Source organism: Amphiprion ocellaris, chromosome 21 (genome assembly GCF_022539595.1).
Source record: "Amphiprion ocellaris isolate individual 3 ecotype Okinawa chromosome 21, ASM2253959v1, whole genome shotgun sequence".
Taxonomy (NCBI): Eukaryota; Metazoa; Chordata; class Actinopteri; family Pomacentridae; genus Amphiprion; species Amphiprion ocellaris.
The window spans coordinates 19805737-19833138 of record NC_072786.1 but is presented as its reverse complement, the minus strand read 5'-3'; the positions used below and the strand labels follow the sequence as shown (position 1 = coordinate 19833138).

The window sequence follows — 27402 nt, the reverse complement described above, 5'->3', positions numbered from 1 at the left end:
TAGGGATTGACTGGTATGTCTATATATGATATGTATATGTTTTTAGGGCCAATGTCGGTATCAATTTATAGTGATTGAGAAAGATTAATATTTGGAACTGATATTCATTTAATGTTTTTTTATTAAAGGCATGTGATGTGTCATTCAATTAAACTACTTCATTAATATGGATCACAATTACTGAAATTATATGCACACAAATACAAAATTATACTTTTGCTCACCTATAAATTTGGTGTTCCGTTACAATTAATACTAACTTCTATGTTGTGAGTCACATCCAGATGTAAATACTTGGAAATAAAGGTTGAAATGTTTATCTCTCGTCTCGTATTCGGTGTTTGACATCAAAACCAAATGTTTTCAGTCTACAGCAAAAATAAAGGAATTGGCCTCAATGTTCCAATACTTTTGGAGGGGAGTGTAGACACATTCAGAATGACATGTTAACAGCATGTGACAGCAGGAAACCCATCATTCAGGACTGGGCTTCTTCATAAATAGTGACAGTACAATAGATATGGAAATGATGCTCAAATGACGTTTGAGCGTCATGGGATGCATCGACATCCTCTTTACTGAGACTGATTGATTGAGAACAATAACAGTTTGTCTTCTGAAGTTCTGTCGGCTGTTTTTGCCTGTTTTGTTAATCTTTCTTTGTTCTGTCACTTTTTTGCCCATTAAGGCCTAGATCCTACAACATTGTTTATTATTGTTTTCCAGACATTGCTTCAAGATAATATGTGGCTGCTTTCTAGCTTAGCTCTTAGCCACTGTGAAAGCAGTTAATGCCCTGATTTGTGGAGATGACTGTACTTCTTGTTCAGTTTTTACAGGTTTTGTCTCTGTTAAAGAGACATGTCTCAGTCAGACTAGGTCGTTGAAGTTAATCGTCCTTTAAGAAGATGTTCCAGTACTCCGGATAGTGATAGTCTCAGACTATATATGTGTGTGTGTGTGTGTGTGTGTGTGTGTGTGTGTGTGTGTGTGTGTGTGTGTGTGTGTGTGTGTATATATATTTTACAGTGTTTCCTCTAGAATTTTTTTCAGCAGCAAACAATTATTTTTTCTGGGGTTTTTATAGAAGAGCTCTGAGGCTCTGTTGTCCTATAGGGACAGAGTAAAGTGGCATTATTGATCATTGCTCTTACAGTGAAAATACACTGAATTTATTTATTATTTTATTTAACAGAAATATTGACATATATACTATGCAAAAAAATAAGAAATGAAAAAAAGGTTCGACACTCACCATTATCACACCATTATCAGTGTGGTAGAGACATGAGTGGAACCAGCTATTTTTTTCAACCCATTTAGTGTCCCAGCCTGATAACATGGGCTTCCCTCTAGGTTTTTGTCCTCTACTCTTATCACTTTGCTCTCCTGCTCCTTCACTGGCCTCTCCTCCTGCTGTACTCTGCTCTCCTTCACTTTGTTCCACTGCTCCTCCCTGTCTAATGTTACTTGTCTTATATGATTACATATAACATTAACATTAGATAAATTACACTCACATTACATCTGATTACAAGTGTGAACACAATTTTTTTACCTAACCATCATCATCTATGGGTCATTAAAAGGCTAATGATACCTGACTAGCATCATCTTCATCAGGTGTGTTTCTCTTCTTAGAGAAATATTTGAACAATCTCATCTGAAAATGCAGTCAGCAGTTACATCATGACGTGTAGATATCAGCTTAATGCTATCAATTAGTTTACTCACGTTAGCGACACTGAGTTGGCACCGGGCCCAATTAACTTAAGCTACAGATGTGTTACGTAACATTAGCTGGCCATCAGTATTTTGCTATTTAACTTGTAAAATCTGTATGACTTATCTTAAGCTAATAACTTTTCTCCAGTAAGTCGCTGCCCTATTTTCCAAGATGACAGTCCTCTGACTCTGACCTGCTGCCTGCCTGGGAGCTTGACTGGCGTCACTTTCAAGACCGGCGCTCGAGAAGGGTATGTCTGCAGAGCCGGAGGCTGCACCGAGAGGGCTGCACAAAGAGGGCTGCACACTTCCGGTCGCGCATTTAGAGCATTTTTTTATGTTACCACAGTAGATGCTCACTAAAGTGCACAAGTTACGGTTTAAATGCAGAACTTGCAGCTTTACAGGATGATTTCACTCAAAATATACTTAGAATTTAAAATATTTTTTCAAGGAGTTTTCCACTTTCATTTTGGCTCCAGTAAGTTTGTCTACTGAGTCGGAGGCTGTACTTTCAGGACCACATCGAGTATTCCACACAAAGTACTACTTCATATCCTACCTAAGATTTTAAAGGTTTAATTCACCCAAATAGCACTAAGACTTGTGTTAAGTAACATGAAATTTGTTCACCTTTACTCATTGTGTTTCGAGCCATGCTTTTATTCTGAAGGAGGTGTGCACCGATACATGGAAGTGAAGTATTCTGTGAGTGCCGGGAAATTGTTGGTTATCATTTGATGGTCCATGTTGATGAAGTTCCGAATACCTGTTCCATGAAGATGCCTGGAATTAATTCTTTAACACTTTGCATTTGGACAAATTGTGTAATTATCAGGTAAAATAATGAAATCATCTGTAATGGCCTTCTTGGTGTCGAGATCTCAATAGCCCAATCTGAAAGGTTGGAAAGAGCCAATACATACGGACAACTATGGAGGCAGATATATATTTATATTTATTTTATACAATAACATTAAATAAAAATAAAAGTTAAATACACAAACACCCAAAGGTAAATTAGCTCTATGACTCCCTGACATGCATAAATACAAATGTTTAGAACGTTAAACGAATAAAATGTTATAAAACAAACAGCCCTGTCCGTGCAGCCTCCGGCTCTGCAGACACATACTATTTGGGCCGCGCTCTTGCGAGTCATTAATGTTGTATTAACCCAACGTATCAAAGAGTAGATACTAAGCAAGACAGTTCTGTAGTTTACCTTAGTACTTGTGAGTTTTCCACCCAATACAGGACTCTGTTGAGAAGGTGGAAACATGCGGCGGTGGTGTATTTGCGACAATTTTTTTTAAAGGGAAAAAAAAGGGAATTTGAAGGAGCGGCGGCAAGGATTTAGGAATGGCAGCCCGCCGTGGAAACACTGTATTATATTAAGTTTTTCATGCAAATCAAACATTACACACATGCATAGAACAATGCCATGTCCACCTGTCAGAGCTACATATGAGAGATACTGCTCCCATCTCCACTGGAGAGCTAATATCACACAGAGGTCAGAGGCTAAGGAGCAACTGAAATGATTCATAGCCTGTCTATCAAAGCTCTGTCGTCATACTTGAGACATCTCTGTTATCTTCTCTGGCCTCATTCAACACTGTCTCACTCTGCACTCTACAAATTGCTCAGGCCACAATACAAAAACCCCAAAACTGAGAGATTCATTAAGTACTAGAAAGAGTGCTGGGAATGTTTTACATTTTGAAATCTGTTCCTTCCACTGTATTTTACTGGGTTACGGTATGAGAATTGGCATCTGTCTTGTGTATGTGCCAGCCTCAACTGTGCCAGGCAGAGGTATTATGTTTCATCCCTGGGCGGTGTCTGGTGAAGATTAAAATCGACCGGGGTCACCTGGGTAATTGGACAAACGTGGTTGTAACAGAAAGAGGATTTTGACTAACATCGTGTAACGAGATTTTATACTCTCTGCCCTGCTTCGAACTAGAAATTGACACATTAGTTTAGGTCATCAAATCAGATTAGTATGTGACTGCCTGATTTATGCAATATTTAATAACATGACTCAAACTTGGTTGTTAGGTTAATGAAGGCTGAACTGTATGTTCATGAAGTCTGCAACTGCATGTGTGTTTCTGAATGTGTACTTTCAATTCTGTGAGTTATTCGGTGATAGATAAGTTGCAGTCTTTGTTCTCTGATGTTTCATGTTTGACCCCAGATTGACTTCCCCACATCCTTAAAATGTATATAAGTGAAATTTTTCCTCCTTCAAACTGTACAGCTTCACCTTTATCATGCAGACAACAGAGACTTCTCAGCCAAGGAGTCTGTTATTCGACCTTGGTACTAGGGCTGGGCGATAAATCGATTTTAGCGATTAATTCCACTTTGTACTTAATGTCGATTTGTTTTAATGAAAATCGATTTTCTCATCAACATCCACCACCAACGCCTGCCTGCTGGGCTCCTGTAGTTCAGAGTGCGCCCCCCTCCCCCCCGCGCTTGATACACAAACAACATGGCGGCGAGCAGTGCAGCTCTAAAGGCGCGTGTCCACTAGATGTGATTTCCCTGCACGGCAACGCACCGCATCTCAAAATCGCACGGCCGGCGGGCGGTCAGTACTGGACCACAACATGGTCACATGACAGCGCTGAGCAACAGCAGGCCGCTACGTGGTCACGTGACCGAGCTTTCAGCTGGACAGTCCGGCAGATGATAAACACAGCGGCTAAGCCGCAAATTTTCCCTTTTATTTCAAAAAACACGTCAGCGAAAAGTATTTGTGAAAGCATTTGAGGTGAGAAATAATCTGTGCAGCAGCTGAAATTGTCTCGTTTTAGGTCACCGATGCCTAGTTTAGAAGTTTGAGGACAGTTTTACGATGCGTGGAATCTCTACAAGCCGCATCCAATTTGCATAAAGTAGAAGTCAGTCTACTTTGTGCAAATGAGCTGCAGCCCTCTCCAGGTAAACACACCGGATCGCAGCGGGAAACATATTGACCAGCATGCCACATGCGGTGCATTTCCAGGGCTGCAGCTCATTTGCATAAAGTAGACTGGACTCCGGCCTGCTGAGATTAGGTAGGGGGTAAAAAAAAAAAAATCGGATAAATCGTGAATCTGGATTTTTTGTGAAACAATCGGAGATTTTTTTTTAGGCCATATCACCCAGCCGTACTTGGTACTTAACGCTGGTCACAACATAATCACATATAATAACAAAATAGCAGAAAACATAATCAAGGTCAGATCTATTATCACGTCCTGTGATTAACTGGCATGACAATTTTTGTTCATGGTTGTCACAACAAATGCAATTTATCCAAGTCAAAATTAAATTTTTTACAGTAATTACTGTACTGAGAGCATGTGGATAGGATCTAATGTGTGAGATGACAGATCCGGTGGGACACATTAGGAGGACGGAATCTAGAGTAAGGAATGGATTGAGTGATCGGTGTCAATAAAAGTTTGACTTTAACAGTTACCACTGCCTCCCGACTCACTGGTCCTATTGTGTGAGGTCACACATAACAGTACATGGTGTCAGAAGCCAAGAAGCCCGTCTCAGGCGGAGACCGGACGACGACGTCGGCGGGAAGCGGCAGTTTTACCGCTAGCTCATGAGTGAAGCTAACTTCGCGGTGATCGACCACGGGCGCGGATAAAGAGGTCCAGAGGACGGCGCGAAGATGACGGATCCCCTGTTTTCAATTAGTCCACCTGAAAATTTCGATTTCAGCGACTATTCGTCATGGCCCAACTGGATTCGCCGTTTTGAAAGGTTTCGTGTGGCAGCAGGACTGGACGGCAAAGACGAAAGCTACCAAGTAAACTCTTTAGTGTACACAATGGGCGATAAAGCCGATGATATTTTGAGCACGCTAGGGTTGAGCGAAGAGGAGCTTAGAAAATACAAGAGTGTAAAAGTAGCCCTCGATAAGCACTTCATTGGCAAACACAATGTCATATATGAGAGAGCACGTTTTAACAAACGATGCCAAGAACCAGGGGAATCAGCTGAATCCTTCATTGCTGCAGTCTATAAGTTAGCAGAAAACTGCCAGTATGGACCACTGCAGGACGAGATGATAAGAGATAGGTTGGTGGTGGGCACACAGTACCAAGGCCTATCAGAAAAACTGCAGATGGATAGCGGATTAACACTGGAAAAGGCAGTGCTACAGATAAGACAGCATGAAGAGATAAAGAAACAGCAGCCAGTTGTGAGAGAGACAAACGTGAAGGACAGGAAAGAGGCAAACGTGGATTTGTTAAAGTTTAAGAAAAAGACTTTCAAAGACAACCAAGCACGAAAATCGTTTGAAACAAAGAGTCACAGTGAAAATCAAAATGGACAAAAGTACTGTGGGCGCTGTGGCAAGTCACCTGCACACTCCAAAAACAACTGTGTTGCACGAGACGCAGAGTGCAGAAAATGTCGAAAAAAGGGACATTTTGCAGCGGTGTGCAGATCAGGCAGAGTTGGAGCAGTCCTGGAGGATGGGGACAATACACTGTTTTTAGGAACAGTGTCAGCAGGAGCACGGCCCAACAACTGGAAAAAGACACTGGAGGTAAATGGCAAAAATGTGACATTCAAACTGGATACAGGAGCTGATGTAACTGTAATACCAGCTGCCATCTACTCAAAAGACCTGCATGGACCACTCACCAGACCGGAGAAGCCCCTGTGTGGTCCCAGTGGAGAAGCCCTGAAAGTGAAAGGTCAGTTCAATGCTGTCATGAAATACAAAGACAAAATGACAACACAGCCAGTGTACATCATACAGAGACTATCCATCCCTCTGCTAGGCTTTCCAGCTATCACAGCATTAGGCCTGCTTCACCCTGTAGACAGTGTTAAGGAACTGGAGGCTGACATGAAAAAACTGTACCCCAAAGTCTTTACAGGGCTGGGCCTCCTTAAAGGGGAGTACAAAATAAAACTGAAGGATGATGCCAAGCCTTATGCATTGTCACTGCCACGACGAGTCCCACTGCCATTATATGACAAGGTGAAGACAGAGCTGGAGAGAATGGAGAAGATGGGGGTAATTGAGGCTATTGAGGAACCAACAGAGTGGTGTGCTGGAATGGTGGTGGCCCCCAAGCCCAATGAAAAGGTCAGAATCTGCTCAGACATGACTCACCTAAACGAGTATGTTTGTAGAGAACGCCACATACTGCCAGCTGTAGATGAAACTTTGGCCAAATTCGCAGGTGCAACGGTCTTCACTAAATTGGATGCTACAGCGGGATTTTGGCAGGTGCCTCTCCACCCAGAGTCAGTCCCATTGACCACATTCATCACCCCGTTTGGAAGATACTGCTACAAAAGGTTGCCATTCGGAATCTCGTCAGCACCTGAACATTTTCAAAAGAGACTGTCCCAAATGCTGACAGGACTGGAGGGAACTGTGTGTCATGCAGATGACATACTTGTTTTCGGTTCCACTCGAGAACAGCATGACCAAAGACTGCACCGAGTGTTAGAGCGGCTTCAGGAGGAGGGGCTGACCCTCAACAATGACAAGTGCCAGTTTGCAGTAGAAAAGGTTATGTTTCTGGGTCACATTGTCACAGCACAGGGCATTGAAGCAGACCCTGGCAAAATCAAGGCAATCAAGGAGATGCCTACACCCAAAGATGCTGCTGATGTGAAAAGGTTTGTGGGCATGGTGAACTACGTCGGAAAGTTTTCCCCACGTGTAGCTGAACTCACACAGCCACTAAGAGAGCTTCTCAAAGCAGACACAATTTGGGATTGGGGGACAGCACAGCAGTGTGCTTTTGATGAACTACGGCAGGAACTGAGTTCTCCCACGGTCCTGGCTCAGTATTGTCTGAACAGAGAGACAAAAGTTGCAGCTGACGCTTCCTCCTTTGGATTAGGTGGGGTCCTGTCGCAAAAGCAACCAACAGGAGAATGGCGTCCAGTGGCCTTTATTTCACGAAGCATGACAAACGCAGAGCGCAGATATGCCCAAATTGAAAAAGAGGCACTGGCGTTGACCTGGGCATGTGAACGCTTCCAGTCTTACCTGGTAGGAATGGACTTTTTGATTCAGACTGATCATAAGCCTCTCATTTCCCTACTAGGCAGCAGAGCTCTTGATGATTTGCCACCTCGTATTTTAAGGTTCAGATTACGACTGCTTCGCTTCACATACAAAATCGAACACGTCCCAGGAAAGAACTTAATCACGGCAGATGCGCTGTCCAGAGCACCCATCCAAGCCCCGCCTACAATGCAGGACAAGCAACTGGAAGAGGATGTGTGCGTGTCTATTAACCAGATTCTGCAACAGTTGCCAGCATCAGAAAGTAAACTCGCACAAATCAGACAGGCACAGGAAACGGACAATACATGCAGGAGACTGAAAGAGTTGGTACAAACAGGGTGGCCTACCAGCAGGAAAGCTCTCCCACATGAACTTCAAGCGTATTGGCAATACCACCAAGACTTGTCCATTGCAGATGGACTATTGATGAAAAGTGAAAGACTCGTCATTCCTATTAAAATGCAGGAGGAAATGCTGAACAGGGTACATGACGGTCACCAGGGCATGACAAAATGCATTGCCAGAGCACAACAGTCCATATGGTGGCCCGGTCTGACCAAACAAATCAAACTCAAAGTTGACAACTGCATAGTTTGCGCACAGGAGGTTCACAATGCACCAGAGCCTCTCATGACGACACAAACCCCTAATAGGCCATGGCAGCGCGTTGCAGCAGATCTCTTCCAGTGGAATCGTGCCATGTACCTGTTAGTGATAGACTATTTTTCCCGTTACATTGAAGTTGCAAACCTTGCCTCTACAACTGCAGTCCCAGTGATCAACAAAATGAAGGCCATTTTTGCACGTCATGGGGTCCCTGAAACTCTTGTCACAGATAATGGCCCTCAGTTTTCAGCTGCCGAGTTTGCAGCCTTTGCAAGAGACTATGATTTCATCCATGTGACCACAAGCCCCCACTATCCTCAAAGTAATGGAGAAGCAGAAAGGGCTGTAAGGACGGTCAAATCTCTCCTTAAGAAGGGGGAGGATCCACACAAGGCTCTCATGGCATACAGAGCCACACCTTTGGCACAGGGCTCATCACCTGCACAGTTGCTGATGGGTCGTAATATCAGGACACCCTTACCTGTCAGTGAGGAAAAACTTCAACCAAGATGGCCAAACCTTCAGCTGTTCCAAGGTAAAGACCAGGACCTGAAACAAAAACAGGCTTCCTGGTTCAACAAGAGACACAAAGCTCGGATAAAACAAGAGCTCACACCAGGACAAAGGGTCTGGGTGAAGAACACCAACAACTCGGGGACTGTCAGCAGCCCAGCCAACACCCCACGTTCCTTCAACATTGATATGCCATCAGGATGTCTCAGGAGAAACAGATCTCACATCAGAATGATTCCTGAGGGCACCACAGTCACAAGGTCGGGGCGGGTTGTTCGCACTCCGCAGAGACTGGACTTATAACCACCACTCATAGAGTAGGAAGCTGTGGTCCACGGGGCAGAATAATCCCCGCACAGCTCTGGGGACCCAGGTTGTCGACCCTGACCCCTAGACAGGTTCCATGTCATATTTTGTTAAATGGTTGGATACAGAAGTGTTGTAACATTGTTAAGAAAAAAAAAAAAAGGGAGAAAGAAGGAAAAAGTAGTTGAATACTATTTGTCACATCTGAACTTCAATATGTTTAGTATTTGTTAATGCAGAAGCAAGAACGGTTTGATTGTAAAAGACTCCGCAAGGAAAAAGGAGAAATGTGGACACTAAGCAAAAGGGGGGAGATGTACTGAGAGCATGTGGATAGGAACTAATGTGTGAGATGACAGATCCGGTGGGACACATTAGGAGGACGGAATCTAGAGTAAGGAATGGATTGAGTGATCGGTGTCAATAAAAGTTTGACTTTAACAGTTACCACTGCCTCCCGACTCACTGGTCCTATTGTGTGAGGTCACACATAACAGTACAATTACCAGATATAAGAACCATGCAAATCAGAAATTAGTCCAAATATATACATGTGATTTTAGCCCTTTGCAAATTCAAAAGTTGCATAACTGAAAGTACTTGTTTACCTTAAGTACTGCAGCGCTTCATCTACAATGGTGGCTAGTGTTGCATGTGAAACCTACTGAGAGACCATATCGTGTAAAAGTGCTTCTTTCCATATTACTCTAATTATTGCAGCCCTAATCCCTGATGTACTTCAGACCTAAAAATGTCAGATTAGGTCCAAATCCAGGGGTAGTTATAAAGCCTCTGTTTTTTTAAGTTGAATATTTAATGAAAATATATTCATATCAGGTCATAAAATATTTTACAGGCACATAATATGCTGTAAACATTCTAGATCTGCATATTTTCTGTAACTGTTTGTGTTCAAATCTGACAACAGGTAACACTATTACATACAATATTCTGATCTCACCAACTTTAGAACGTAGATCTTATATCTCTTCCAGTATGCTGATACCAAATTTGTTGAAAATCTAATTAAAGTTAATTTCGTTAAAAAGGTTGTTTTGGTCTTTAGTGTCCTTTCAGCAAACGGGCTGTCTGTGAGCACTAGATGCAGTACAGGACAGTGTCAAAGAAACAATCTCGTGTTAAAGCATGTTAAATGGGAGTTAGAAATTCTCTGTGCCTCTTTCACACTGGGGTCAGGCGTCTTCTTTTTAAGTTGCATCAAATGCTTGGATGCCAGTATACCAGCTTACATGTGTAGTGTGTAACTGACTAAAATTGTTAATTACCAATCTTGCAGAATATTGAGTAAATTATGAAAAGTGTGTTTCGGCTCAGGAAGTTCAGACGTATTTTTCCCAATGTGTAGTAGCTGCAGATGTCATACCGTCAGCTGTAATCGTGTCTATATTCAATTCAGTTCAACTGTATTTATATAGCGCCAATTACAGGTCAAATTGTCTCAAGATGCTTTCCAGAACCCATATGCCTGAACCCCCAGAGCAGCCCTAAGGCGACAGTGGCAAGAAAAAACTTCCTTGAGCAGAACCCGGCTTTTTGTGGGGGGGGACCCATCTGCTGCTGGCCGGCGGGTTGAGAGGGAGAGAAGAGGTAGAAGGGGGAGGTGGGGGTGGGGGGGGTGTAGATGGATATATAGAATGTGAAATATCTGCTCCCTCTCTAACCTAGGTTTTTCTTCTGTCTCCTTTCTTCTAGTGCCATGAATCAGCCTGGACAACAGCTGCTACCCACATAGAGGTCACTTTACCTCATTTTCCATTAGCTTTGTACCAGAGGATGCTGGGAATGTGTCGTGGGCGCAGGAAGTTCCTGGCGGCCTCCCTAGCCCTGCTCTTCATTCCAGCACTCACCTGGCTTTACCTGTCAGTCGGTAGCTTTCAAGGTAAGCACATGGATCTTTAATGATGGCAACTCACAACCGATGCTGTTTGTGTGTGACCGAACAGCACTCATTCATGTTTAGGTTGTGTTCTGTATCCTCTGTGTACAGAGCTCTAATACAGATGGAAATACATGATCACATCAGGTGATATGACATCTGTAATTTCCTTGACTAAACTGCTGCCTTTTTAAAACTGAGTCGGGAGTTGACTTGCCACTCACATAACTTAAGGTTATCTTTTATTAAGGCTGTTCTGTATCCATGCTGTACATAAAGAGCCCCACAGGCATGAATTTATTCTATAAAATTCTATGAAAACTAAAAACAACCTTGCAAAAACTACAACTCATGCTGTGCACTTAGTACTTGAGCTCTAACTGACTTCATTGGTAACAATAGTTAAAACTGAACCTCTTTCCCCACTTCCTAACCTACAGTGTAAAAATTTTCCACATTCATTTTCCATTTGTTCAGATGAATTGAATGGATGAACATATTGGCTTCTGAGTTATACTCTGACATCCTGGTAACATGAACTAACTTTCATATATCTCTTGGAAAAATAAAATTAGTTTGACTCTAATGGTTTGAATATTTCTCCATTACCACTCATTTAATCCAATTAAGAAATTAGATCTTGATTAAATGCTACAATTAGGAACATTGAGGTTACAGAAATGACAAAATTTGCCGTGAATTAACAGTGGCTTAGTTGTCTTTTCTTAGGCTACACCATGCCTTGGTATTAAACATTCCTAGTTGTCCCAGAATGTCTGAAGAAACAAATTTCCTATAGTCAAAGTCACCCCTCTCTCCTGTGTTGCTTCTGGAAGTGGGATATTAATGAATTACTGAGGCCTGTCCAAAGTTGATTACTTCCTCCAGACAATATAGTCCACAAGTTCTTGGAGCCATTTTAATTACTTTGACTTACAGGATTGAAACGCTGCAGTAGTGCCATTATTAATTATGATTAAATTGACAATTTTGACTTTGGGTCACAGTCACTGGAGACTGTATATGTGAATACACTCCCATAATGCAATAGTCACCAGGGTCTACAAAGTAATTATTAGATTTGGCAGTAAATTCTTTGCGGTGGGGAGTAAATGCTGGGAGTATGATAAGTTGTGAAAGAACCTGGCTGCTGGGAGCATCGGCTGTAGGTGAGGCCTGAATGTGTGAGACAGGAACAATGTGCTCCTACTGGCTCCCACTCTCCCATTCACACTTTCTCTTTCTCCCTTCCTCTGTCTCACTCTGCCTCTCAATTCGGTTTTATTTCAATTAAATTCAGTTTAATTTTCAATAAAAATTAATTTATATAGTAGCAATTTGCAATATCTGTCAACTTATGCCATTCCACTCTCTTGGCGACAACAAACCGCCCCTCTACTGGGAAGGACAAAAATAGCTCTGACAGAACCAGGCTCAGGGTGGGTGGCCATTCACCCTGAGCAGTTAGGGTGAGGGTGGGGATAGCAGGATAGCAGATGGACAACTGAAAAACAGTATAGAATTGTGTTCAAAATAGTAGCGTTGTGTTTAAAAAAGTGAGAAAAGCCCAAACTTCTTATAATAGCTTTTATTTCCATGCACAAAAATGCATTGGGAACACTGTGTATTCCACTACAAATCAAAACATGAAGAAAAAATATATCAAATTTGTTATTACTTTCAGAAAGTGAAGAAAAAGAAATATTAGGCTGTTTTATAAAAAAAAGCAGTGTCTACATTTTTTTTTTTTTTTAGCAAACTCTAACATTTAATGTATAAACTGAAAAATGCTTGAAAATTTAGCCTTCCCATGAATCACTGAACTAATATGTGGTTGTATAACCACCGCCTCTGAGAACTGCTTCACGTGTGTGTTGCATAGAGTCCACCAACTTCTGGCACCTGTGAGCAGGTATTCCTGGGTTGTCCAGGATGATTGGACTACATTCCCCCATTCATCTGCATTTCTTGGTTTTGCTTCAGAAATAGCCCACAAGTTTTTTATTGGGTTAAGGTCCAGGGTTGGGCTTGCCACTCCATAACATTAATGTTGTTGGTGTGGAGCCAAGATGTAGCTTGCTTACTGGTGTGTTTGGGGTCGTTGTCTTGTTCAAACACTCATTTCAAGGGCATTTCCTCTTCGGCATAAGGCGACGTGTCCTCTTCAGATATTTTGATGTATTCAAACTGATCCACGATCCCTGGTATGTGATAAATAAGCCAGACAACGTACCATGAGAAACATCCCCATATCATGATGTTTGCCCTACCCTGCTTCACTGTCTTCACAGTGTGTTGTGGCTTGAATTTAGTGTTTTTAGGTCGTCTGACAAAATGTCTGCAGTTCCTAGATGCAAGATAAACAATCTTGCTTTCCTTTTTTCATGCTTTTCAGTCCTCAAAATGCTGTGCCATTTCTCTTTAGGCCAGTCAGTGTGTTCTTTGGCAAATTGTAACCTCTTCAGCAGACATTGTTTTTCCAACAATGTGTCTTTGCGGGGCCTTCTTGCCCATAGCTTGGCTTCACATCCTGTTGTAGTCTCTGTAATAAAATACTATGATCGACTGCGTCAAATGTAGCACTGAGATTCACCAGGGCAAGTATAGAGATGAGTCCACTGTCTGACTTTGTTGGTGTGGCCGTTATTTAGATACAGGATTGCTGAACAGCTTACATTTCTGACCTCTGTTCGTTGCCCTGTCTCCATCATGTCAGATGTTTTGTTTCCTTCTCCTCTCTCTGTGCTGTGTTTATCTGACAGAGTTAGAGATGTGTCAAGTCTTCAGTGCTTTGTCTGCATGAACTGCCACATTGAGCCACCGGCAGAGAGGATCAGGTCGTACTGATGGAAAAATGTTGGTACCTGACCAAATGTAGCCATAAGGCTGGGTTTTGGTAGTATTGTAGTAATCAAATTTAATTTTTTTTCTAATCCCTTATCAAATAGATTAGTAATTACAGGAGATACTACAGTGTTTCATAGCGGTCTGACTAATGTTTACAGCCTTTAGCTACATACTGAAAATGAAATGTGCAGCAGAAGCAATGAAATGTTCATTAAATGTATGAAGCACACACAGCCTACTGAAACTCCTCATAGTAGAGTAAGAGCTACCAAACCTCAATGAGCCAGCACAGTAATCAAAGTCAGTAGCTTGTTATTTTTGCTACATCTTTATTACATAAAGGGGCACCTCCACACTGTTTTGCTGTTGAGCATGGGTGGACAAAAAGAGCGTCTTCAATTTCTTTGTGTGAGTTTTTCAATGAAATTGGCTCCGATTCTGAACAGACTAACACTTTTAAAGCCTCCAACAGCTGTCAGAAGTTCTAGAACCTATTTCATTTTCTCCAGCTCTAGCCACAGTAGCTGAAGACTAATGTTTTTTACAAGAGTTTGTGAGATCCTCTTGCTTCAAAAGTTGGGAATTTGAATCAACAATAGCATAGCAACAGTTGAGATATTGAAGCACTAAATGAGGTCCACTCTAACTTCTCATGGAATGTTACATATTTAATGTTACACTTAATGGTACATATTTTACCAATTACTGGATGAAGCTGCATGTCATTTTAATACTCTGTTCTTGCTTTTAAATGATCTGATTCAGGAATAGGACAAACGCTAACCATTAGCAGCAGCCTCAGGTACACCTTCATTAACATCAACATGCAGAGCAGTTGTCATGAGAACCCTGGTTTTAGGCATTTTTACCATTAAGTCCAAACAGCCCTCTAGATGTGTCATCGAACATGCTGTTATACAAAAGACCTAGAAACCCAGGATCACTAGTGACTCTGTATATCAGCTCGTGTACAGTTTAGTGCTTCAGTAATAAAAATAAGTCATATAGTCTTGGGATACTAATGACCAGAAATGTCCTTTGAGGATTAAAGCACGACAGTAATTCCTATGATGTGGGAATCCCATCTACATATTATTGTAATACCCCGGTGCCCCCCCACTTAGCATGTTGGATTCTGTCAGATATACACACTGCTAATAAGTAATGATGTTATAACATGATGATGAATTGAAGTGTTCACTCCCATGTTTGCGTCAGTAATCACTGAAATCAAACAAATGATGTAAATAACAGAAGATTCAGTGCTGATGAAGACATCACTGGGTGTAAGCGAGATAAAATGAACCCATAAGGATGACCTTGGACACAGCAGTTGCCATGTTCACTGGTAAAAGTTTCTGAATATACCCTATATCTATGAATGTTTGTTTGGAAAACATAAAAATACACTTATATACTTAAAATATTCAGCAGCAAAACTTCATTTTTTTGGCTTCAGTGGGTACAGTGTCAAATGAAGCAGTATAATATAAAAGTGAGAAAACTGAATACATGAAGCTGCAATTTGCAGTAAAGTGGAAGTGGTCTAAAGGCCATGTTGTTATAGTACTTCAAAATTCATTAGAATTGTGTTTGCACTTTGCAGTACACTGTTTATAAACGATCAAGGCTGTAATTTGTTTAGAAATCTGTTTTGATACCTATAGAATCAGACCATTGGAAGCAGTTCTAATTTGGAATCATTTTTCCATTTTAAAATGTGACACAGCCACACCTTTGCAGAATACAAACTAGTTTAGGTTATCCAATTCATTCCCTTTCCTCAGGCTGCCAGACCTTCAAAAACATAAGGACTCTAGTGACATATTCCAAAATGTAGTTTTTCCATGTTTTGCCTCAAATTTCCTTAACATATATGTAATGCAGCTGATTTTCTACAACTCACAGGGTTGAGCTGAAACCAAAGCCTTCCCCGACATTTTCTGAGAAGAGGGTTTTCCATGCCTCTAGCTTTTCATTTCTGGATTATTGTTTGACTTGTCATGGTAACACTTTTCTCCCACAGCACCAACAAATACTGGTTTTGCCAAATTTTAAATGGCTTCCCCTGTGTTACAGCAAATACATGCTGGGGATTTTGGCTTTCTACTCAGACTTTAATGTGTGGTCTGTCGACACTGACATGCCTCTTAATGACCACTACAGGGCAGACAGTTTAACAAGGACTGCATTAGTGGGTGAAAAAATGAACCAATAAATGAGTATTAGCCTGAATTTCTCTTGTGCATCTTGGAAAACAAATTATACTTGGCCCTAGAAAACCAGTGTAGCACACATGTAGCCATATTTCATTTAAATTGAGAGTACTGGGGTCTGAAGAATGCAGGATTTATTTAAAATTTCTTGAGGAAATTAGTCAAATTTTCCCAAAGGCCTGTGTGCAAATATTGTATCTCTTCCATTAATCACAGGCTTGTTCATTTTGTCATTAGTCTGACCCTAGTACCAAATTTATTAAAGTTCTATTAGAGGTCCACTTGAACCTTGTTGGTCCTGCTTTTGTAAATAAACAACCGTCTTTCGTATTTATTAGTTCTTCTGGTCAGGAGTGCATGTCTGGACGATAGAGAACTGTGTATTGAAACAATTCAGCAATGGTTCATGTAGTTGCTGGAGACACATGCTCGACCCGATGGGGAAAAACACATCCACAAGCTCTGATACCCCAGAGATAACCTTCATAACTTGTGTCACAAGCACAGCATCCACATACAGGCCATACTTTGATGTATGCTTCTGAATGTTGGGTGATTTTATTTGAATGGTTGAAGAATTTTTTTTTGTTTTCACATATGTATGGTACTGATCATAACTGCTGGCTAAGATTCCAGCATAAGCCTGGAATTTGTTTCCTGAACATGATCGAAAATGTAGAGTCAGAGGCCACTAAGCTGAACAAAAGGAAGTGATTGTTTGGTTGATTTATATTTTAATTAGTATCATGTAAAGAGTATTTCCTCTAGCATGAGTAACACACAGTACACTAACAATGATACAGCTGTGACACGACTTTAAAGTTTTTTGTTTCTGTTCCAATCACTTTCCGATTCCATTAGACTTTGTACTTGTCCCAGTTCTCCTATAATTTAATCACCATCTTTGAAAGTGTAGCACACTCCACAACACTGTAATGTGACTCATACAGAACGTGACAGTTTCAGGTCTCTGTAACTTGATTTTTCTCTGTCTCAACAGGCAAGACATACTGCCCTCAACCTTATCAGGAGGCTTCAACCTCCAGTAGAAGCATTAGTTGTGGAATTTTCTCTTCAGAAGCAGAATTGGGATAAAGGTGCTAATTAAAGCCTTCAGGGCTGGCTATCAAGATTTGATCTGCTTTAGTACTGCCAAATTTTGAATAATGGCACATTTAATGCCTCCTATCAACAATTAAGTAGATATTTTAGTAGCATCAATAAGGATGCCCCCTGAAATACCACATAGCATGTGATGGCTAATCAAAATCATGATTTAAGGCACTGCAATTAGGGAACTGCAAAGGACCTGAGTTATACGTGAACCAGGGTTTAAACTGTCATGTCTATGATTTTACAGATCCATACTGCCCTCCCTGGGTACCAGTCATGACTGCCAGTCAGAAAGCCCATCAACAACATGTCAAACCTAAGGAAAACATAACATTCATGATGCTGCAGAATGACTTCCACTAAGGAAGGAATAAGGAACATTGGACAATTTAGTGCTGAAGAAAACCATTACTTAGTTGGTATGGGAGTATTTCAGGTTTGGGATGATGTGAAAAATGTGAAACAATAAAAGGCATTGTGCATAGTCTGTCATAGAACAGTCACTACATCATGAGAGAACACCACAAACTATCAACACGTACAAAACCATCACAGGCAGCTGTTTTGTGAATGTATGAATGTATGGCTACACATATGAATGGAAGTAGTGATGCTCTAGCCAAGTCTAGTAAAACTATTTCAGTGTTGTTTGCAACCATTAGTCCATATGAAAACAGCTCATGGAGGTACCATGAGGTAACAAACACCGTAATGCACTCCCTAACTAAAGGCATGGTGTCCAGTGGCTAATACATTGTGTGAGCTGGCTGATGAATGCACTGCAGACGCAGATCTGGCTCTGTTCGCATTACAATAGAGTTGCCACTGTTCTACATGGCCGGTTGCATTTCCCCTCATATTGACCACAGAAAAACACATGAGGAAACAGCAGCTGCTTGCAGATTACATTGTTGTTTTGGCTCCATTGATGGAAAGCATGCACAAACAAAGCTCCTCCAAAGTACTGGTCGAGAATTCCTTTGTACAGTCTCTCCTCATGCCAAACATTTGCCTTACTGGTTTTCCTGGCACATCTGTAGTCAGGATGTTTTGTAATGCGTTGGGCTATACATGGGTGGTCCAAGCAGACTCGGGTGGATCGCAAAATCTACATAACACCGTTCTCAAAAATTGTCAAAAAAGAGATTCCAAGAAGCTTTGGTGTTTTCTGCTGCAGCTACTTGGAATAATTTGCAGTAGGAAATTAAAGAACTCCGTATTCTAGGCTGAAACCAAACCTACTGTAAACTACTTGATAAACAATTCTTTTATTTATTGTCTTTATTTTTAGTTTGTTTTAGCTTCCTAGTTTTGATAGTTATTTCATAGTTTGTCATAAACAGTATGGCAGAATCTGTGCTGTCTGAAACGTGTAATGCTGCTGTCTTAGCTGGTCTGCCTTGAAAGAGGTGTCCAACCTCATTGGGATTTACTCAGTTAATTTAGCATTAGTACACACATGCAGAAACCGTTTACCACATGGGTTAAACACTGTAGCAGAAAAGCTGACCAGTGGTTGAATAAATGAAGCAATCTGTTAAAATCATTGAGGTGGACATTGCACTTTAAAATAAAAATAATTGATTGTTAATGTCTTACAAAAGGAGAAATTGGCATAACAAACAATTTTTGTACACCTTATAGCTTATTCATCATTAAAACAGGCTTCAAACAAATTAGTCAAGTAATTATGTAACCAAAAGCAGTAGAAACATGCTAAATTCTGTGTTGCTTTAGTAAATCTTTGTGCCAAAGTAGCAGTAAGTCCTGCTCCATCATTAGAGGTTATTACTACATGAGACACATTTAGTAGCGTCTGAAGGTAATGCAGATTTGCCTGCTTGTGAAGCATTTAAACTAGTCACATACAAAAGTCAATTATTTCACATGCATACAAAGCCAGCAAATAAAGTACATCTGATGAATTTTAGACATGATACACTGGGTTTGGATGTGATCTAGACTGAATGAATAATGTTGTGATGTGGGATTCAAATCTATTAGCAGTGGTCATACAGCATTTAAGGTCAGTGGCCCATCAGTTTTTGTCACAGTGCTGTTGTGAATTCCTTCATGATTCTATCTGAAATATATCATCGCTGCCAAAGACTAGATTAGGCAGCTGTTCTGAAACACATCCACCTACTGTGCACCAATAAGGCTGCTAAGACTCATCAAAACTCACATAGATTTGCTAGGCTTGTATAGTAACCCCTTGACTAACAAGTCTTCTTTTTGTTAAAGGGTTGTTTGGGTATTAATTTCAGTTTGACAGGTCCAGAGGTCCAGAAACACAAGGAGTCACATGATCGAATTGGGAAACAAACATGCAGTTTATTTCAACATCTGTAAACAAAGCTGAATGTTAAATTTATGTTATGTTAATATTATCTATGTAATTTAATCAGAGAAAAGTACAAAATGCTAACACCACAAATAGGACAAGATTAATTTACCTGTTTGAGGAAGTTGGATGTACTAATGCTTTCTTGGCAATGACAGATTATAAAGGTTTTTTATTTTTTTTAAACCTGTCAAATCAGTCAGTTTATATAATTTGAATGGGATTTTAGTGGTAAGATGTCAAGGTCTTAGTGACCTTACAAAACATGTTTTGGCCATGACTGTCAAAAAAATGTCAAAAAGGCTTTGACAGAATCTTCATTCTATCGGAGTTATGTGGCGATCAGCGTTGGTTTTTCTGTCTGTCTGTTAGCAACATTACTCAAAAACGGACTACGGATTTGGATGAAATTTTCAGCACAGGTCAGACATGTCACAAGGACCACCTCATTAGATTTTGGCAGTGATGTGGCTTATAGTCTGGATCCAAAGATTTGTTAAAGATTTCTGTATCACTGTGAGATAGCTGCACGGCATCACTGTAACTATGACAACAAGTGAATACTATGTCAGCTGCCTGCTGACGATCACAAATCCACCACTGGGGACTTATCAAGACTTATCCATCAGAAATGATACAAGGAGCAATTGATTAAATTGTGGGGGTGCTTCTGAGTCCCATCAATTCCCGCCCACTACATGTTTAGGTCGCATGATTCGGTATCCATACATAATGTACACATGCATAACACATGCATGTGCTCAGCACAAGGTCATTTTGTTTGTGGGTACATCCATGTTAATATCTGGGGCAGTGGTGGCACAACGGTTAAGTTTCTGGACTACTGATCTGAAGGTCAGAGGTTCAAACCCTGATGCGGCCACTGTCGGGCCCTTGAGCAAGGCCCTTAACCCTTCCTGCTCCAGGGGCCCCATACCGTGGCTGACCCTGCACTCTGCGCTCCCCATCTGGGGGGATATGCAAAAGCTGCAAATTTCCCCTCGTGGGATTTATAAGGGATAATAAAATAAAAAATAAAAATAAAATTTATTGGACACATTCTATGTTGCCGTGATTTCTGCCATGAATTTTTTTTCAAGATTTCAGCCATCAGAAGTGATACAACGACTGAGCAGCGTTGGTGGAGTGCTGCGCTCTCTGAGTGATTTTCTTGTTTTAAGTATGGCAGAAATGTTGAATGAATTTAAAAATGAACTGATTACTGTTTGGTGAACAAAAATCTCCTTGACCTCACATCTGCCCAATTCTCATAAATGCAATGTATCAGGATTGCTTGAGGATTTCTTTCCATCTGGCACAAATGTTCATTGGATTGAAGGATGAACTGATCCAAATTTGGTGGTTAAAGGGGACTGTGACTTAACAAAATTAATGATTGGTCATAAGTCAAGAGTTTATATGACACAATTTAGGATTAAATGATGAACTGATGACTGTTTATATCAAAAAAGTCAAGTATGGACACATGGATAATCCCTACAACTTTTGGTTGAGGCATACAACAGCAAGATGGAACTAGTTGTACATTGTTTTCAAATTTTCAGGGAAACTTGGCATTGTCAGTTTAACATAATGCACAGAGGACAGTCTGGCTGTCATTTGTTTCTTTTGTTTGTTTCCTCTTGATTATACTTCTCATATAGATAAAGAATAAAGGCAACTGTATGATTTAAATAATGTGCTGGTCACATCACTAAACAGCATCTGAAAGTGAGCTCATACATCTTGATGAGAGTCAGGTCCAAGCACAATTGCTTGAGTTGTGTGAAGCAGCAGTACAGAACAATCGATTTTCTCAAGGAGAGATTGTCTGTGTGTGTGTTATTATTTGAATTTGTATTATACATCATGTAGCAAAGACACACAAAGGATTAAGAACTTTTGGAAAGAAGTTAGAAAGACAGTATGATGCAGCCAGGAAGAGGCTGTGAAGACAGGCTTTTAGCATGAAGATATTTGCATCTGTAGTAAAGGTACTAAACCCCAAGGACATCCACATATTGTCCTTTAGGTCCTTCAAGTCCCCTGTTTTTGGTTAATGTTATTCCATTACTTTCTCAGTAGTTGCAGTCTGTTTTTTTATGTAGCGTTTATTTATAATAGAAATTACTTTTTTTGTGGGAGTTATTTCTTATGCAGCTCCTCGACAGAATAGTGACTGCTGGTGTACTTGTGAGGAGGTGTTTCCATCTGTCTGCCAGGTGAACAGATGCCACAGCATGAAGGATGTGTTGCTACCATCCAGCAGATATCTGCATAAGAGCAGGAGGTAGAGGATGGAGCTTTACAGTGATGAAAATTAAATCCGATGTGCATGAACACGATGAGCAATGAATCACTCAATGAGTGCTACAAGTCTGTACAAGGCTGAAGGTCAACTGATTATCTGTAAGAGCATACGCTATGAGCTGTATGAATTATCAAATGATGGCCAAGCACTCATTCGGTTTGTATCTCCTCTAGTTTTTGTTATTCATTTGTCATGCATTTATACCTCTTTTTAAACCATTATTATTTTGAGTTAATTTATTGTTTTATTTCCATACGATACTTACGGCTTCATGTCATGTACGAATACTTTATATAACTTATGTAATGTTAAGTCCAGTCAGTTAAAGATGTTGACAGAGATGTGGATTGTGCCTAAACACAAAACTTTAAACTTCCAAGGATCACATGTGAGCAGAGAGAAAGTCACTAGTCAATACAAGAAAATCGATTTTTTGGGTTACTAAGATGAATTCCCTCATCTAAAATATCACTGACTGAAATGAAGCAAAAATAATGCAATAAAGTCAGTGGCCAAGATATAATGATGAGAAACATATTAGTGATACATCACAAACACACGTAATCTGGGAGAAAAAAACATTTCCCTCTCAATCTTCTGCAGTTGTGTAGGAGTGTCGTTTTTAGGTGACAGGACTGCTTTTACACATCCTGGAATTTGCTTTTCTCCCCCAGCCTTTCCAGTGTAGCCTGCATCAGAGACAAAAGTCTCCCAGATGGGTGAAGGTAACTGTTTCTTTTTGTGTGTGTGTGAGATGACAGATGGTATCATACTTGAAAGCCATCTATTTCCCAACACCGATCAATGCAAGTAATTCAAGCTTCTCCGTCTAGTTCCCTGACATGCTGTAGTGTGTGTGGAGTTCTCTAAGGCTTCTCTTTTCCCTGGTGAGATTCTGAATGGAGAATCTATTGTATTCTTTAATGATCCTCATCCAAGGCCTCCCCCTCCCCTTTGGGAGCTAAAGTTTCTAAGATGTAGTGGGAGAGAGACTGCTTCATCTTCTCTCAAAAGACTTGTCTCTCTAGGACTCAGGGCTGCTTGTTCACATTTGAAGTAGTCGGAGATGAGCAGAGGAAATTGCTGCTGACTTGGATTAGATACACAGAGCACCGGCTGCCTTGCTGTTTGTACTGACAGTAGTGATTGAAGGATATCCGTGTGCTCCACGTACTGAGATGTGTCAACGTTTTGATCTAACTTCGAAATGTGAACCCCCACTTCCTGCAGGAGATTCTCTTTGGGTTTTTCGTTTAGTGAGAAATCCACCATAAATTATCGTCTTTTCTCAGCAAAGTTTGAATCATTTCAAATGTTTAATAATTTTTATGTACTTCCTCCGTGGTATACCTAAAACATGAACTTACTTTAATAGGGAATGTTTTTTTTTTTTTTAATTTTTTGGTTTTAGCGAATAATCAACACTGACTATAAAACAGAGAGGCCATGGCTCATTTCAGTTTGTTCAGTATTGCTACTTTTAGCTGATACGTTTTCTTTCATTTAGATTAATTTTTAACCAATAAAAATAATTCCTTAGAGGGGAAAAGACTCTTTTTAGGAGTTTTTTTTTTCTGAGTCCCAATCCTAATTCCTTAACATGGGAATCTAGAAATACAGATTGATTTAGATACACCACTGTGCATCTGTTTAGCTTTTTCTGCATCTCACATTACTTCAGCCATAAGTACAAGAATTCGTGCAACACACAGTATGGTCCCACCAAGCCTGCATGTCAGCCTCATGGAGTCAGTCTGGATTATATGAAGAGACAGAAAACACTAAATCCACAGAGCAACTGTTAAGTCCTTTAACATGCTGAACACCTACCTGCCCAGTGCCTTAGAAGCAGCTGTTTGCAAATGTCTGAAGGAGAACTGAACTTGTTTTAAGGAGAAAGGATTCTCTCACCATATATTGATGATTTTTTTCTTTTTACTGCATTTTGTATGAAGTTAGCAGAATAATAAATATTTAAAAGTGTTTTAAAGTAAATACGTGACACTGAAATGGCTGCTGTAGCCTTCTAACTTTGGCTAACCTTATTTTTTCATGAGCTACTTAATCGAAATAGCAAAAAAAAGGTGATAAGTCTAAAGTATTTATATAATATAGTTGAACTGTGTGCCTCTTAAAAATGATGTGCCATGATCAGCTAAAGAGATGACTCACTCTGTGGGAGTTATTGGAACTATAAAAAAATCCTCCGTTACAGAGTGAAGGTGCTACCTCTATACAAAATCTGTGGTCAAGTGCAGACACACAAACCAACAAGCTTCACTTTGTCCTGGAATCAAGTTATACTATGCATTGATGTTAATTAGTGACAGCTAATATGCTGCCACTGGCACATTTTCTGTTTTCACCATAGATGTTTTAGATTTGTTGGCATGGAAATGGAGTGAAAGAATGTATTTCACCAGCTTATATTGGTGATCTGCCGTAGGTGTGGGTATTTCTAGCCAGTATTGAACATTTGAAAGATGCCTGGATCAGCTCTGATAATAATTCTAAGAACTGGTTTTGGGACACAGGGGGCTGCACAGTGGCTCGGTGGTTAGCACTGTCACCTTGCAGCGAGAAGATCCCCGATTTGCGTCCTGGCCTTTCTGGGATCTTTCTGCATGGAGTTTGCATGTTCTCCCTGTGCAGCGTGGGTTTTCTCTGGATTCTCCAAAAACATGCTGAGGTTAATTGGTGATCCTAAGTTGTCCGTAGGTGTGCATGTGAGTGTGATTGTCTCTATGTGTAGCCCTGTGATAGACTGGTGACCTGTCCAGGGTGTCCCCTGCCTTCATCCTAAGTCAGCTGGGATAGACTCCAGCCCCCACATGACCCTAATGAGGATTAAGCAATGTATAGATGGTGGATGGATGGTTGTATAGATAATGGATGGATGGTTTTGGACATCTAAATGTTGCACTAGATTCTTTATATTGCCATGCTACTGTTATTGTGCCTGTCAGTCATTGTCAGCCAGGAACATTGTTCCTCTTTCCACATTTCATACATAAGTGTACAGACAGTGTGTCAGGTGCAGAGTACAGAGTAGAGCCCTGCATTAGGACTCTTTGTAATTACACTCCCACAGTTTGTGTCCAGTTCTGAACTGTCGTTCAATTGACTTGTTGTCTTCTGCCACCCTGCAAGGGAAGCCATCATTTTTCTGTGTAGTGTTAGAAACGAAACACTCACCCCTTAGCAGTAAGCAGAAATTTCAGTTACATTCATAAGAATTAGGTCTGGGACAGTAAATGTATGTTTCATACATTTCTTCTTAATATCTTGTTGAATATGTGCACAAAGGACTTGCTTTGTCCAGGGAGAATGGACCATTTGTCACCTCAAACCAGAAGTGGCAGATCTGTTGTAGGTTAACGTTTTACACATTTGTCATCCTGAAACCCAGTTCTTTTCTATATTTGTCAATAACAACCAGGCCCAGCAGTTTATATTTTGACTGCCCACTCCTTCCCAAAGTTTAGTCCAGACTCCTCTGAAACACACATTTAAAGAGAAACTTGACAGCCTGCATCATGTGAGGGTTTTCACAGAAGAATTTTGAAAAATGTTGATAAATTTTAACTGGCATACTGAGAAATATATACAAATAATAATAGTATTTGTAGGAGCAGATTTGAAAATGCTCTTTAATTATTTTGGTGTCAGTAGGTTTCACTCCTCATTGGTTAATTGTCGGTTTTACCTATATAAGGTAAGAACCTTTGTGTCTAGGTAGGGTTTCCAGCTGGAAGGGACAAACCAGTTTTTGACTTGAATTAAAGGGGCTAAGCCACTGCTTTAAGCCACTGAGAGCATCCAACCGGGAATCATAAAAAACTTAATTGACACGCTTACTAACCATACCACTGAATGAAAGTCCAACTCGTTTTAACTTGCCTTGCACACAGTGTCTTTATTGGTTTCCCAGAAATCTCCAAAGTGCACAAATTCACATCCACAAGTTGCCTTTTGGCGTTCAGTGTACAGTATTTTTTCAAATAACAATCAATTAGGCATCTAAACAAGTGAATTCAAAATGTAGTTTTCATTTTCAAAGTGATAGAAAGTGTTTTTATAAGAAAAACCTACATAATGCAATTAAGTATATCATAGTTAACAGATTGTGTTTATGCCGTCTGCTCACTTCTTCACTGTTAAATTTCAGCTATGCTTGACATCAAATTTTTGATGTCCTCATGTTGAATCTGTTTCTCTCTGTCCTAACCCACAGTGAAGCCCCTTCCCTTGTCTCCTTTGGAAGCCCAGTCATCCACGCTGGTGGGTGGAGCCGGTGAGCGGCAGGCCTTAGAGCTGAGAGTCCGTGCGGTGGAGGAAGAGAACAGGGCACTACGCCGGGAGCTCAGTCGGCCACCTAGGAGCCCGTCTGCACGCCTTCCAAATAGCAGTCACCGTGGCAACCAAAGCCGAACCCATTCAGAGGAAGGCACTGGCGACAATGAGGGCCAGAAAGCTGCAGCAGTGGGAAACAGCTCAGACTGTGTGCAGCAGCCAGTGGTGGATAAGTGTGAGGTGAGACATGGAATGTACATTTATCATATCTGTTTTCATACCGCTTGTTTTGTTATAGCTACTAATTGTTCCCTTGATTATACGTAATTCAAAGCCTTTTTTTCTTCACTAATGCATTATGACCTCTGACGTTGTTTCCAAGAACCACAGTCCATTAGCATATTGTGAAACCATGTTGCCTTTTGGCTTGTATGAGCCAAATCCTCCAGCAGTGATAGGTTGCTGTTGGGACATGGTCTTCTGTCAGAGAGCTTTCACACAGCCATGCTGTGATCTCCACAAAGATACCTCACAGCACCACAGCACATCACCTTTTAGCTCCCTGGGAGTGTTTCTAGATGACTAGAACAGCTTATATATATATATAGCTGCTCTGCTGTCCTGGTGCAGAAGCAAGACATTTTCTTAGTACTGCAAAATGGGCTTGTGAATGTTGACAGCGTTTGTCCATCTGTTTTTCTTTAAAGTATGCAATTTTTTTATTTTTGTGGCAAATCTACATTTTTGTTAAGCAATCTGGGCTTTGGTTTTGAAGAAGAATGTGCCTCCACAATAGTAAGCAAGGTCGCCTGACTTCTACTGCATGTTTGAGGCCAATATATGTATTAGCTGGTTAGTTATTTAAAGTTTTAAATATCAAACATATTATGATATGTTAATTTTTACAATATAAAACATATGGTGCCCCTGGAGCTCGACAGATTCCCAGACGCAGCGGTCATGAGTTTGAGTCCGACCCACGGCCGTTTACTGCATGTCCTTCCCCTACCCTCTCTCCACTGTGCACTATAATAAAGGCAAAAAGGCCCAAAAAAAAAAGAAGAATAAAAAACGAATTTAAAATATTTAACCTAAACGGACCTTTTGGATCAGTGTCTGTACAATTGGATATTTACAAATTGTGACAAAGATGTGCAGTGAATGTCATTGCTGAAA

The 27402-nt window shown here is 40.6% G+C and overlaps 1 protein-coding gene across 1 annotated transcript in view; it reads left to right on the top strand.

Moving 5' to 3' along the window:
- Window positions 1–27402, top strand: part of large1 (LARGE xylosyl- and glucuronyltransferase 1) — a 142462-nt gene that overhangs the window by 26834 nt on the left and 88226 nt on the right. Inside the window, exons 2-3 of the mRNA XM_023277717.3 lie at window positions 10919–11105; window positions 26168–26466. Coding sequence (XP_023133485.2) covers window positions 11000–11105; window positions 26168–26466 — 405 coding nt within the window. The 5' untranslated portion in view covers window positions 10919–10999. The remainder of the gene's footprint in view (window positions 1–10918; window positions 11106–26167; window positions 26467–27402) is intronic.